The 15,264-nt window shown below is 47.5% G+C and overlaps 1 protein-coding gene across 2 annotated transcripts in view; it reads right to left on the reverse strand.

Moving 5' to 3' along the window:
- CPXM2 (carboxypeptidase X, M14 family member 2) overlaps positions 1-15,264 on the reverse strand; it is a 134,829-nt gene that overhangs the window by 97,693 nt on the left and 21,872 nt on the right. For both annotated transcript variants that reach the window (XM_040255157.1, XM_040255158.1), the window contains one exon: positions 5,034-5,143. In XM_040255157.1, coding sequence (XP_040111091.1) covers positions 5,034-5,143 — 110 coding nt within the window. The remainder of the gene's footprint in view (positions 1-5,033; positions 5,144-15,264) is intronic.

The following is a 15,264-nucleotide window of genomic DNA, read 5'->3' on the forward strand; positions in this document are numbered from 1 at the left end:
TGACTGTGTGGATCACAATAAACTGTAGAAAATTCTTCAAGAGATGGGAATACCAGACCACCGGATCTGCCTCTTGAGAAACCTGTATGCAGGTCAGGAAGCAACAGTTAGAACTGGACATGGAACAACAGACTGGTTCCAAATAGGAAAAGGAGTATGTCAAGGCTGTATATTGTCACCCTGTTTATTTAAGTTATATGCAGAGTACATCATGAGAAATGCTGGGCTGAAGGAAGCACAAGCTGGAATCAAGATTTCTGGGAGAAATATCAATAACCTCAGAAATGCAGATGACACCACCCTTATGGCAGAAAGTGAAGAGGAACTAAAAAGCCTCTTGATGAAAGTGAAAGAGGAGAGTGAAAAAGTTGGCTTAAAGCTTAACATTCAGAAAACGAAGATCATGGCATCTGGTCCCATCACTTCATGGGAAATAGATGGGGAAACAGTGTAAACAGTGTCAGACTTTATTTCTGGGGGCTCCAAAATCACTGCAGATGGTGACTGCAGCCATGAAATTAAAAGACGCTTACTCCTAGGAAGGAAAGTTATGACCAACCTATATAGCATATTGAAAAGCAGAGATATTATTTTGCCAACAAAGGTCCATCTAGTCAAGGCTATGGTTTTTCCTGTGGTCATGTATGGATGTGAGAGTTGGACTGGGAAGAAAGCTGAGCGCCAAAGAATTGATGCTTTTGAACGGTGGTGTTGGAGAAGACTCTTGAGAGTCCCTTGGACTTCGAGGAGATCCAACCAGTCCATCCTAAAGGAGATCAGCCCTGGGTGTTTTCTGGAAGGAATGATGCTGAAGCTGAAACTCCAATACTTTGGCCACCTCATGCGAAGTGTTGACTCATTGGAAAAGACTCTGATGCTGGGAGGGATTGGGGGCAGGAGGAGAAGGGGACGACAGAGGATGAGATGGCTGGATGGCATCACTGACTTGATGCACATGAGTTTGAGTGAACTCCGGGAGTTGGTGATGGACAGGGAGGCCTGGCATGCTGCGATTCATGGGGTTGCAAAGAGTCGGACAGGACTGAGCGACTGAACTGAACTGAACTGAAGACTATTCTGATGAACTGGACCCCTCCCTTGAATTCCTAAAACTCTCTCTTGTCCAGTATACCTGTGAACCATAAACCTGGGCTTCTCCTCTGAGCTTATATTATTAAATTGACACAAGCAAAACTCCACTTGCAAAAATGAGAATTTAGAAGTCGAATTAGAAGCTGCTTTTAATCTATCAAAGTCTTATGCTTAAAATGAGGACAAAAGAATGCTATAGACTGAATGCATATGTCCCCTCAATATTCATATCTTGAAACCTGATCTCCAAGATGATAGTTTTAGGGACCTTTGGGAGGTGATTAGGTTACAGAGGTGGAAGCCTCTTGAATGAGATTGCTGTGTTCAGTCACTAAGTCCTATCCAACCTTTGCAACCCCATGGACTGCAGCACCCAGGCCTCCTGGTCCTTCACTATCTCCCAGTGTTCACCCAGGAGTTGAGATTAGTGTTCTTCTAAAAGAGACCCTGATACACTCCCCTTTCACCTCCTGAGGACACAGAAGACAGTCATCTAGGAACCAGGAAGCAGGCCCTCACCAGACACTAAATATGCCAGGACCTTGGTCTTGAATTTTCCAGCCACCAGAACTGTAAGAAATAAACCTGTGTTGTTTATCAGCCATCTGGTGGATGGCATGTTTTTATAGCAGCCCCCAATGAACTACAGCTTAGTTGGTAAAGAATCTGCCTGCAATGCAGGAGACCCCGGTTTGATTCCTGGGTTGGGAAGATCCGCTGCAGAAGGGATAGGCTAACCACTCCAGTATTCCTGGGTTTCCCTTGTGGCTCAGCTGGTAAAGAATCTGCCTGCAATGCAGGAGACCTAGGTTCCATCCCTGGGTTGGGAAGATCCCCTGGAGAAGGGAAAGGCTGCCCACTCCAGTATTCTGGCCTGGAGAATTCCATGGACTGAATAGTCCACGTGGTGGCAAAGAGTCAGACAGGACTTGCACTGCACTGCACTCTCCAGTGAACTACGACAGAGACAGGCGTTTCTGCTATAACGTGGAAAATGCAATCCCGTGAATGCTCACGGTCTGCGAAATCTTGCCCTCATAACAACCAAGCTCACAGGAGAAAATAAGGTTCACAATCTATGCAGCTCTGTAATCAGAAGAACAAAAAAACTCAATCATTCTAAAAAAAAAAAAAAAAAACTTAGTTCTGGTAAGGAGACATGTTAAATTGCTAAGATAAAAATTTTAATACATTTTTAAATTTAAAAATTTTTAATATCATTTAATTCTATCATTAAATGATAGAACTTGACCTTAAAAAACACGGTGAAAGCAGTATGATACAAGAGGGTGTCAGGAAGTATGGAAACTGGTGGGTTGTGGGCACAACATCTAAATGAGCAAAGGACCTGAGCAGCCAACAGCCTAGGATGGACCACATGGCCACCCTGAGCCAGAGTAGCACCGAGTGACGAGCATCATGGACAAGACTGAGTTCTTCAGAGGCTTCTGCCTGCAGCTGTGTGGACAGTGCCCTGGGGTCAGGGCTGGTACCTGGTCCCGTAAGACACTGATGTACTGGCAAAACCGGTACATGGACCAACGCTACCTCTGGGTCATAATGCCATCGTTCTCGGCAGCCACATTGTACCAGGCACACACGTATGTGCAGACACGGTGCCCACACAGTGTGGGAATCTCAGACAAACATGATTCACACGACCTGAGGAGGGTAACCCCCCAGTAAATCAACGCAAGATAAAAGTCAGAAGAGAGACTGGCACATGGGTTAATAAGCATCCAGAGGGGCATAGAACACTTTAGTTGTTGGTTGGGGCCATTTTATGGAGTCGTTGGGAGCCACAGCCCCAGGTTTAAAGCAGCTTGGAGTCACATCCTTCCTCTCCTGAGAAATCTTAACCAAGTTACTCTACCAATCCATGTAGCTGCTTTCTTAGAGACACAGGTGATAAAAATAATAGTCCTTGTCTCACGTCAAAGAATAAACGAGACAGGTAAAGCACCCAGCACAGCATCAGATCAGAGCTGATTCCTAGTCTTCTTGCTGGAGACTGAGGCATCTTGGGGAAAAGGAATAAGCAGGAACCTTTTTCCTCTGCGTTTTTTTTAGGGCCACCCAGTTCTGACACATGAAGGGCACTTTGAAATGGTCAGGTGAGGAAATGGATCTAATGGGAAGGAAAATGGCATTTGAGAATCAAGGAGGACAATTCTCTTTCTTCCTCCTTTTAATCTTCATATTCTGAGAAGTTAGCAAAGGTGAGCATCTTGCCTAAAGCCCCTCAGCTCGTTAGCAGGAGGACCAGGGTGCACGCCGAGCCTGCGTTCTGAGTGGACCACATTCACGCCCACGGAGCCAGAGCAGCGAAGGGCTGGACTGACCTTGCTCACCTCCTGTGTAAATGCATTTAAATATAGTTTCTAATGCCAAAACTTTGCTGTTTCTCACACATAAAATCCCATTAGCTTGACACGCCTACCAAATACTCAGATGTGAGACAAGATGTAGTTATTTTTAAACTGCATTCAGCCTCCATGTGTGGGAAGATGCATTCCGGGGCACCTGTTGGGATGCAATCACGCTTCATGTGGCACTGATTCTGGAAGGTGGAACCCACCAAAGGGGGTCCTCACAGCTTCAGCAGAGGAGTGAGATAATCCAGTAAATGCTTTAAAATTGTTGCTGTTGTTGAGTCACTAAGTCGTGTCTGACTCTTCGAGACACCGTTGAGCCCACCAGGTTTCTCTGTGTGTGGGATTCTCCGGGCAAGAATATTGGAGTGGGTTGCCATTTCCTTCTCCAGTAATGTATTTATAAGGGTCCTTAAAAGTTGAAAAGACCCTGATGCTGGGAAAGATTGAAGGCGGAAGGAGAAGGTGACAACAGAGGATGAGATGGTTGGATGGCATCACCAACTGGATGGACAAGAGTTTGAGTAAACTCTGGAAGTTGGTGATGGACAGGGAGGCCTGGCATGCTGCAATTCATGGGGTCGCAAAGAGTCAGACACGACTGAGCGACTGAACTGAACTGAAAAGTGGAAGGGGGAGACAGAAGGGAGAACCAGAGAGATGGCAGCCTGAGAGGGACTCGACCTGCCGTCGCTGGCTTAGAGGAAGGAAGGGGCCACGAGCAAGGGATGCACACGCCTAGAGAAGCGGGACCAGGAAAAGAAATGATTCTCCCCGAGAGTCTCCAGGAGGAACGCAGTCCTGCCCGTACCTTGATTTGAGCCCAGTGAGATGTCTATCCTCCAGGACTCTAGGAGAATAAATCTGCGACGCTTAATGGCTACATGTATGACGTTAGAAAAGCGCAAGCATGTGATGCCATGGATGAACCAGGGTTTACACTGCTTGGACGAAGCGGCAGGCAGGGAGCTGCAGGCAGAGGCCCTGCTTGGGAAAAGGCCTTCAGCCCAGAAGCGCACAGTGCACAAAGGGAGGCAGGACGACCCCACCTTCCAGGAGCAGGACTTGGACAGCACCAAGGGCCCAGGTTACAGAGGCCTTTGAGCCTCAGGGTGGGAGGCCAGACACGATGAGCACCACTAAGGGCTTGAGCTGGCAGAACATGGCAGAAGGAGCCAAAGAAGAGCCTGGAAGAGGCGTGAGTGGTGGAGAAACACGGGCAGGGAGGCGAGAGAGGACCAAGGTCACTGCCTGCCCACGGTCACAGGTGGCCAGTGTCCCCGTGTGTCCTTTCCACACAGATCACATGGAGGCGGTCCAAGCTGGGCCCAGGAACAGGCAGCATCCGTTTCACCAACCAGTCTCTGGAGAAGACATGTGTCCTGAGTCTCAGGACTCTTTCTCTGTAAAATGTGGATTAAGCAGCAAGCTCCTCCCTGGCGTGAGAACTAGAGCTGATTCGTGTTAAATGCCAGGCACGGAGCCTGCCCCAAGCTCAATGAACCATCGCCACGTCGGTGGCCAGAGCCACTAGCTGTGCAGCCTGAATCCTCCCCTCCGTGTGGGTACCTGGATGTTGAGTCTCCCCCGATGGGCCCCCAGGCCGTAGCGCTTGGAAGTGGATGCATGGAGCTGGAAGTCTGTGATTTTTAAGGTTTCCAGACCAAGAGGTGGGCAACCTGGAAAGGACAAGGCTCATTAAAAACAAGGACAGATATGGACAGAAACGAACTTTCTGATTTTGAAAAATCTGGCCACCTGCTTCTCTGTCTTTCCCCTAAACTCCAGCTCTGCGTCAGCCCCTCACTGGTGCACCTGGTGTTTCCGGACAAACAGTGTCGATTCAGCCGTCCACGTTATGCCAGTTTTCTTTCTTGTCGGCATTTCCTCTCTGGGTGTTTCTGCCCTAATGTTCCTCTGTCTGATGCTCTCCGTGCTACTGTCTGAGGCTGTTTCCAATTAAGGATCCTTCCGCTGAGTGACTCAGCCAGGGAGCATTATTGGTTAGAAATATCAGAGCGATTCCGTGGCTGAGTTCTGCAAGTTAATCAGAACTTGATGGTTTTGCTTCAGCAACTGTGGCCTTTGTATCGTGCATACTAATGAACACAGCATAGAAGAAAAAACCCTATTGCCTTCCATTCCTGGCAAAACTGGTAATTCTGAGAATGGCTACTCAACAGTTTAGTCCAAGCTGCTCCTAGAATACAATGCTGGCACGTGGGCAGCTCCTTGGCCATCGTCCCAGTCCAGCCCATTGTCCCTACGGATATGAGCTTTAACAGCAGCTCTGGGGGCCTCCTGACTCCTGGGTTGCTGGTCTCACCACCCACCCTGCCATGGGGCTGGAAATGACCAAGCGATGCTCTCCCTTTCACACCTGACTTGGGAAAGGAAAGAAACAGTTGGAAGTAGAAATGAACAAAATCTACTTCCACAAGAAGTATCAGAAATCCCTGATGTACCAGAGCAACTTTGAAAAGCCCTGTGGGTCACTCCTGAGATGAGAGTGCCTCCTGGGGATGCCGGGAACACGTGGGGATGCAGAGGTGTCTGTCCATCCATGACAGACCCCATGAAGGCCCTTCTGGTCTTGGGATGCTGAAGGAGGCTGGAAACACACTGACGGCAGGGAAGGCTCTGAAGGCGCCAGGTAAGGACGTTGGCCCATGTGCTGCAGTCAGAGGAATTCAGACCTGCCAGGACCTGAGATCCCATTGAGCCCTCCCCTTGAGTTTTCAGCAGAGGAAACTGAGGCCCCAAGACTTGAGCTGAACCATCCATGGCATCCTTGCCAGCAACAGAGTGCACTTTACATCCTAGTCTCTAGGGTCTCAGCTCCAGGCTCTGAAGTGATGCCACTCTGCTCCTCTGCCCGTATCTACCAGGAGGCTTGGTAGAGAGGCTTGGCACAAAGAGGCAGAGTACCAGTGACCAGCAAGGTAAAGAGCACGGGAGAGGTGACATGTCATCACCTGCTCCATGCTGCCTGAGGACTCGGAAGGCTGCAGGTAGCCCTGTGGTGATTCTCAAGATTTTTGGCAGGTCTATGTAACATCCAACAGAAGCAAAAATAAGCTGTCCCTCCCCCTTGAACTCACTCAAAACATGGAACAATAAGGGGAAAGAAAACAAGGCAGATGATTAAGAAACCCGGCCAGCAGCAAAGGCCACCTCTTGGTCCTTGATGGGATATCTATGGGACTTTAGCCGCTCAGTTGCTGCCTGGACCTGGACACAGTAGGAGATTGCTGCTAACACATCCCCAAAGGCAGTAAGTGAGCAGCCAAACAAAACCCACAGGATGAATCAGCCATCTTCAAAGGGGACTCCAGAAGGGCAGAGGGGACAAAAAGGAACCGAGAGGCCCCATCCCAGCCACAATTCCTGTCTTATCCATGACTCCCCAGAGACTAGAGAGTGACAATCATCCTAACAGGGGGCTTCTCACTGGTGACTGCTGGGCCAAAGGCCGCGGGAAACCCACTATCTGTCAACAATCAAAAGGACATCTTCATAAACCAGACAGAGAAAGATAAATATTGTATAACATCCCTTATGTATGGTATCTAACAAGAAATGATACAAACGAACTTATTTAAAAACACAGAAGCTCACAGACTTAGACAATGAATTTATGTTTACCGGAGGGGAAGGATGGGGGGAAGGGATAGATAGGGAGTTTGAGGCAGATATGTACACACGGCTATATTTTAATGGATAACCAGCAAGGACCTCCTGTACAGCACAGGGAGTTCTGGTCAATACTATGTGGCAGCCTGGATGGGAGAGGAGTTTGTGGGAGAATGGACAAAGGTTTATGTATGGCTGAGTCACTCCACTGTGTGCCTGAAATTATCCCAACATTGCTTATCAGCTATATTCCAATATAAAATAAAAAGTTAAAAAAAATTTTCCGAATATTGTCCTGCCCCCCACCCGCCACCAAAAGTAAGGGCATCTTCAGACAAGTGTTTACAAAATTTACCCACCTCCCATCATAACCTCAGATTCTTGCAAAACACACTGTTGGAATAATGTGACAGACACACAGACACCAAGCAGTACAATAAGAGCCGGGTGCCCTGTGCAACGACTCTCCCCAAAAGAGCCCAGGCGACTCGACCCACCACGGAACTCCATAAGCAATGCAAAGTTGAAGCAAGAGGCAAGAATTCCTTCTGCTCTAAATTCTCAAAGAAACATTCGGCTCCATCCAAAGAGCTGTCAATTGTGATATCAGCACACGACAAGCAGGACTTTCCTCTATCTTTAGAAAATATTTCTGAGAAAGCCAGGAGTGCCGCCTTGAGGATCGAATACATGGAGGAAATGCTCGTGTTTCCAAGCCTAATTTAAATCTCCACCATCAGAACCAAGGCCAGGCAGAGCGCTGGCATCCTGGCTGGAGTGCAACATGTTGGGATTATCATCAAGATTAGAATATCGATGGAGGAGGTAATTGCCAGGTTTAAAGAGTGCTTGAAATCAATGGGAAATGCACTCCCAGCTCCTCATCCTGCCCCTGTGGATCTAAGGCCCCATCGAGGCTGCACTGAAGCAGCTCTGACCGTAACTCAGCCAGGACTCCTGGGCCAGTTGGCTCCAGCAGCAGCCCCGGAAGAGCCCTCCAGAGAGCTCCCTGCTCCTCCTCCAAAAACAAACAACACCCTTTGCCATCAAATCACATTTGTGTTATTTCTAAGAGGAAAAAGACTCTCATCCTGAGAAGCATGTGGGTGAGGAGAACATGAAAAAAAATAAAAAAGTGTGAAAAGAACACTTGAGGAAAACATTAATTAGAGAGAGGAGATGTGTCAGAATCTGGAGGGGAGAGCGACAGTCATCAGAGATGACTCGACTTCTCTCTTCCAGGCAATGCCACTCTCTGAGAACACCCTGTGCCGAACGGGGGGCCCTGCCTCCCAGGCCTGCTCTCCATGCCCAGGAGGTGGGCGAAGAGGGGACCCTCTGCCTCATTCTACACCTCCCCTCCGACTAGCGCACATGCGTTCAATCAAATCTGTCCCTAACTAAAATTCTCTGCACGGCAGCCGCTCTACAAAATGGACATCACCACTAGCGCATGCTTCCCAGGTGGCGCCAGTAGTAAAGAACCTGCCTGCCAATGCAAGAGACATAAGAGATGCGGGTTCGATCCCTGGGTCAGGAAGACTCCCTGAAGCAGGGCCTGGCAACCCACTCCAGTGTTCTTGCCTGGAGAATCCCATAGACAGAGGAGCCCTGCAGGTGGGCCACCATCCTTAGGGTCTCAAAGAGTCACGACTGAAGTGACTTAGCACACGCACTGTGGCAAAGATTCATTATTATCACCCTGACGATTACCACATGCACACACCAGCTATCTAACAAATCAGAAGTACTCGTGGCATTTAATCTGTGACCTAGAAGTTACAGGGCACAGTCAGAACAGAGTGTAGAAGCTGGAATTCGGAGACGGGGACATCAATTCCAACATCCCCTTCCCAAGCCTTCAATCTGTCTGGAGGGAAGGCCGTTATGAAAGTCAAGTCAGAAAAATTGTTTTAAAAGGATAGTGACTTTGGGAGCAATGCAAGCAACCACCGTGAGCCAGAGCCTCTGCAGACACTTTGCCATTTAACCTTCACAAGGACCATGAAAGATGGCCAATACCATCCCCGTGCTACACATAAACAAAGATTCAAAGAAGCTGACAGAGTTAAGCAGCTCCTAAGCGGCTGGACTTCCCAGGCAGCTCAGTGGTAAAGAATCTGCCTACAGCACAGGAGATGCAGGAGACACCAGTTCAATCCCTGGGTTGAGAGAATCCCCTCGAGGATGGAATGGCAACCCACTCCAGTGTTCTTGCCTGGAAAATTCCATGCACAGAGGAGCCTGGCAGGCTACAGTCCAGGGGGTCGCCAAGAGTCAGACAGGACTAAGTGAGCACACAAGTGCCTGAGCTAGAATTTGAAAGTCAAGTGTGACCTAAAATGCCAGGCACAGTCTTTGCACCACCTCTCTTTGACTTGGAAACTCAAGAACGTGATACAAATGCAAGTTTTATGAAGGCATTTGGGGTCACATGCAAGACAGGAAGTAGCGCTGAAACAGGCTTCACCAGTTGGCAGAGGGGAGCTGAGTCCGAGGCTTTCTGGCCTGCAGTGGTGTCTGCTGGAAACAGAGCAAAGAGTTCTCCAAGACCTCGAGGGCACTGCCAGGGGCCAGCTCACAGCCATCCTGAACTTTGCTTTCGTGGTCGCCTATAAACGGAATAGCTCTGACTTAGGACATTCCTTTCTTCGCCTTTCTAAACCTAACATTCCCTTTGATCAGTGAGAGTGTGGAGGCCCGGCCTGGTGCACTGAAGAAAAAGTGTTTGCAGTGGCTCTTTGCCTGTCTCAGAAGCCGCTGACTTCCCAAGGGGGATGCCTCCCTCGGAGTCTTTCAAAGGAGCTAATCCCAGCCTTATCTAATCACCCTTGGAAAGCTCCTCCTTGACTTCTGGACTCTTCAAGACTGCAGTTCTCACCCTGAGCCAACACCAGAATCTTCTGGGTTACTTCACTCTGTAAGACAGACCTATTTGCAGGACAGGAAGAGAGACACTGGACACAGTGGAGGCAAGAGAAGACGGGAAGAATTGAGAGAGTCGCACTGATACACACACTACTGTACGTAAAACAGCTAGCTAGTGGGCAGCTGCTGTGTAGCAAAGGGAGGTCAGCTCAGTGCTCTTCCTAGAGGGGTAGGATGGGAGCTGGGGTTCGAGGCAGGCTTAAGACAAAGGGGATATATGGATCCTTACAGCTGATTTGGGCTTCCCAGTGGTTCACTTTTCACTTTGATGCATTGGAGAAGGAAATGGCACCCCACTCCAGTGTTCTTGACTGGAGAATCCCAGGGACGGGGGAGCCTGGTGCGCTGCTGTCTATGGGGTCGCACAGAGTCGGACACGACTGAAGAGACTTAGCAGCAGCAGCAGTAGTTAAATGATAAAGAATTTGCCTGCAGTGCAGGAGACTCGAGTTCAACCCCTGGGTTGGGAAGATCCCCTAGAGAAGGGGATGGCAGCCCACTCCAGTATTCTTGCCTGGCAAATCCCATGGACAGAAGAACCTGGTGAGCTACAGTCCATGGGGTCACAAAAGAGTCAGACACGACTGAGTGACTAAAGAACAGCAAGCAACGTCACAGCTGATTCACGCTGCTGCACGGCAGAAATTAACACAACACTGTAAAGCAATTATCCTCTAATTAAAACAAAATCCTATGATGATGAAAAAAAAAATCTTCTGGGGGGGAAAAAGATGCCCAGACTGCCGCCAGAGACCGTGACCCATGGGACTACAGAAGGGCCCAGGCCCTAATTTAAAGTTCCCAAGTGAATCTTCTGATACCCTCAGAACCTGGTTGGCTGGCGTCTCTTTCCTGTCATTTAGTCGCTAAGTCGTGTCTGACTCTTGGTAACCCCATGGGCTGCAGTACAGCAGGCTCTCCTGTTCTTCACTATCTCCCGGAGTTTGCTCAAACTCATGTCCATTGAGTCAGTGATGCTATCTAACCATCTCATCCTCTGCTGCCCCCTTTTCCTTTTGCCTTCAATCTTTCCCAGCATCAAGGTCTTTCCAGTGAGTTGGTTTTCCTATGCTGCTGCTGCTGCTGCTGCTAAGTTGCTTCAGTCGTGTCTGACTCTGTGCGACTCCATAGACGGCAGCCCACCAGGCACCCCCATCCCTGGGATTCTCCAGGCAAGAACACTGGAATGGGTTGCCATTTCCTTCTCCAATGCATGAAAGTGAAAAGTGAAAGTCAAGTCATTCAGTCCCCAGGATTCTGTTTCCCAAGCCCCAGGGGACAAGCAGAGGAAACTCTCAGGAAAAGGGTATCAGCTCACGCTGGTGGAAGCCTCTCACACCTGGAGCCTGCCCAGAGCCGCAGCAGTCTAGAGGCTCCCACCTCGGATCAGTGGTGGCCCCACTTGCAAAGCCTCCAGATACTTCCTCTCCCAACACCTACCCCTCTCATGCTAAAAAAGGTACAAACCACATTGAATATCACAGGACAGAAACTGTGAGTTCTCATCACTGAATCCCAAAGCCCAAGAGATGTTTCCTGAATGAATGTGTATTACAATCCAACAGAACTAACAATCACTGTGTCTGCACTGTCATGGAAAATTAATAGTCTGCTTTTTACATATCACTTATAAAGCCAAAAAAGAAATTACTGGTTTGAAAAAGCATTTCTCAAACCTCCAATCCCTTGTGTATCATCTTCATGAATCTTTCTATGCATTATTAATTAATTACTATTACTTAATTTCTGTTTATGTCAAGTAATTTTAATGGAAATATGTAATGTCAAAAGAAATTTCATTGCTACAAAATAACACAAAAAAATAAATTCATAATCTTCATGTACATTAAAAATTGGTTTAAACGTAAAACAGAAGTAAGAAAGGAAATAGTGACGATTGTTCTACATCAAATTTAAGAAAATCTGTTACTCAAGAGACATGAGTACCTAATGAAAAAGAAAGCCAAAGAGTGCAAAAAGGTATTTACTATGTAAATGTGTCCCCTTCCTGGATCACTGCCTTGTCTTGGCGAAGGGGCTTGCATAACTCAATGAAGCTATGAGCCATGCCGTGCCCAGACCCTGATGCTGGGAAAGACTGAAGGCAAAAGGAGACTAGGACAGCAGAGGATGAGATGGTTGGATAGCATCACCAATTCAATGGACATGAACTTGGGCAAACGCTGGGAGACAGTCAGGGACAGGGAGGCCTGGTGTGTGGTAGTCCATGGGGTCACAAAGAGACATGACTTAGTGGCTGAACAACGACAACAATGCAAATGTATAACGAAAGACTCACACCCACAATATTTTTAAGAAAAGCAAACAGACACACACAAAAAACTCTATTATTGATAAGAACAATGAGCAAAAGATCTGAAGAGGCATTCACGAAAGAAGATGTCTTAATGGTGAGTAAACAGGAGTCATTAGCCTTCAGGAGAATGCTGAAAATTAAGATGACAATGAGATACCAGTACACACCCAACAAAGACATGAGAAATCTAAACAGCATATTAAAAAGCAAAGATATTACTTTGCCAACAAAGATCTGTATAGTCAAAGCTACAGTTTTTCCAGCAGTCTTGTATGCATGTGAGGTGAGTTGAACCATAAAGAAGGCTGAGCGCTAAAGAATTGATGCTTTCGAACTATGGTGTTGGAGAAGACTCTTGAGAGTCCCTTGGACCTCAAGGAGATCAAACTAGTCAATCCTAAAGGAAATAAGTCTTGAATATTCATTGGAAGGACTGATGCTGAAGCTGAAGCTTCAGTACTTTAGCCACCTGATGAGAAGAGCTGACTGATTAGAAAAGACCCTGATGCTGGGAAAGATTGAAGGCAGAAGGAGAAGGGGACGACAGAGGATGAGATGGTTGGACAGCATCATTGACTCAATGGACAAGAGTTTGAGCAAGCTCCGGGAGATGGCGAAGGACAGGGAAGCCTGGCAGGCTGCAGTCCATGGGATCACTAGACTGGGACTGAACAACAAGGAAGACGTACTATCAAATGTTGGTGCAAAAATGAAGCAAGACTGCTGGCACAAGTGTTAACTGGTACAACCAATTTGGAAAACTCTCTAGGAGTACTTACTCCAGGTACTCATGCCCTGTGCTGTATCCAGATACTCAGTTGTGTCCAACTCTTGGTGACCCTATGGACTATAGCCTGCCAGGCTCCTCTGTCCATGGAGATTCTCCAGGAAAGAATACTGAAGCGGATTTCTGTGTCCTCCACCAGGGGATCTTCCCAACCAGGGGATCAAACCCTCATCTCTTATGTCTCTTGCACTGCAGGTGGGTTCTTTACCACTAGCGCCACCAGGGAAGCAATTTTAGGTATATACCCAACAGAAACATGTTCTTGCATATGCCAAGACTCATGCAAGAATGATCCCAGCAGAACTATATGTAATAGCTAAAAACTGAGTCCACTAATATGAGAATGAATAAATTGTGGGATAGTCAGTGACTAAGTACAGCATAGCACAGTCATGCAATAGAAAGCTATAATGAAAATAAATGAGCCATAGCTCTACACAATATGGATGAATCTCATCAACAAAATACCGACTGAAAGAAATTAGACACAAAGAGAATACAATGTATGAGTCATACAATGCATGCATTTAAGTTCAAAACAGGTAAAAATGATCTCTGACAGTGGTTATCTTTGAGAAGGAGTCTCAGAGATTCTGATCATGTTCTATTTCTGATCTAAATGACAGTTACAATGGTGCATTCTCATTATATCAGAATGGTGTAGGTGACAACCAATGAGTTATGCCCTTATGATTCCTAGACTTTTCTGCATGCATGGTACACATCAATAATAACTTTTTTTTAACAAGCTTAGCTTTTTTCATCTATTACAAAATACTGTGTGCGTGCTAAGTTGCTTCAGTCATGTCCGACTCTTTGCACCCCTATGGACTGTAGCCCGCCAGGCTCCTTTGTCCATAGGGATTCTCCAGGCAAGAATACTGGAGTGGGTTGCCATGCCCTCCTCCAGGGGATCTTCCTGACCCAGGGATCAAACCCATGTCTCTTACATCTCCTGCATTGGCAGACAGATTCTTTACCACTAATGCCACCTGGGAAGTTCATTACAACTTATTAATACAAAAGTAAGTCTATGTATCCAGTTCAGAATTGTGCTGAAAGGATAAACCCCTCCCCCCAAAAGAAAGCTTTATGCTGTATGATTCCATTTATCTAACATTATTTTTTTTAAAAATTACAGAAATGGGGCACAGATCAGTGGTTGAGGAGTTAGGGACTCAGGGAGGAAGGGTGTGAGTACAAAGGGGCGGCACCAGGAAGCACTAAGGTGACAGAACTGTCTGGATCTGCAGCATTCACTTCAATGAAAGTACACACGGTACAACGGCACCGGACCACACGCACACACACACGTGTGTGTGTGCATGTATAACTAGCAGAGTCTGAACATGCTCTGTGGATTCCAGCAATACCAATGGCCAGATTTTGTTATTGGGCCAGTTACACAAAATGTCAGCACTGAAGGTTGCATAAGGCCCATTTGTTTGCAGCTTCCTGTGGGAAGGGATATCAAAAGGAAAAACCTTCTCATAATGTGTTCAGGGTTATTTACTGATAAAGTCAACAGCTGTACAGGCATGATAGACTTTGGGGAACTCCAGCTTAAAATTTTGCAACCTCTCCCAAACCCATCCTAAAAACCTATAAAGATGCAGATAAGGAAAGAGCCCCAACAATGCTTCAACCTAATGCCAGCGGTGGAAGGACACTCACCATATGTGACTGCAGTGGAGACAACTGAGGAAAAAAATGCAGATGATCACAGGAAGGACAGAAAACCCTTCAGCCCTCTTGCATGCCTCTATTCGTGAAATCCAGGGTCTGCAGCAGCTAGAAAATCGGACACCTACCTCTGAAGCCCAGACGTGGCTTTCTGAGGTGGCCAAGTGCTCACCTCGCCCCCTAGCCCCGTTTCCACAACTGTTTGGATCAGAAGTCCTTAAAACACAACCCGACAGGATGCAGGGCAGGTGTGACGGTCTGAGTGTGGGGACAAGAACAACACTGCCAACCGCGTATGGAAGCGACTGGAATTCCCCGTGAGTTCCGCTGGGTCGGACTGTCTCCCATGAGTTCCGCTGGGTCGGACTGTACGAGCCAGCAGCGAGGGAAGAAGCTGGCACCACAGAAGCGCAGACTATGAGAAAGCAAAAAGGGTGCTAGGAAGCGGAAAC

This window comes from Oryx dammah, unplaced genomic scaffold (assembly GCF_014754425.2).
Source record: "Oryx dammah isolate SB20612 unplaced genomic scaffold, SCBI_Odam_1.1 HiC_scaffold_14, whole genome shotgun sequence".
In the NCBI taxonomy this organism is placed as follows: domain Eukaryota; kingdom Metazoa; phylum Chordata; class Mammalia; order Artiodactyla; family Bovidae; genus Oryx; species Oryx dammah.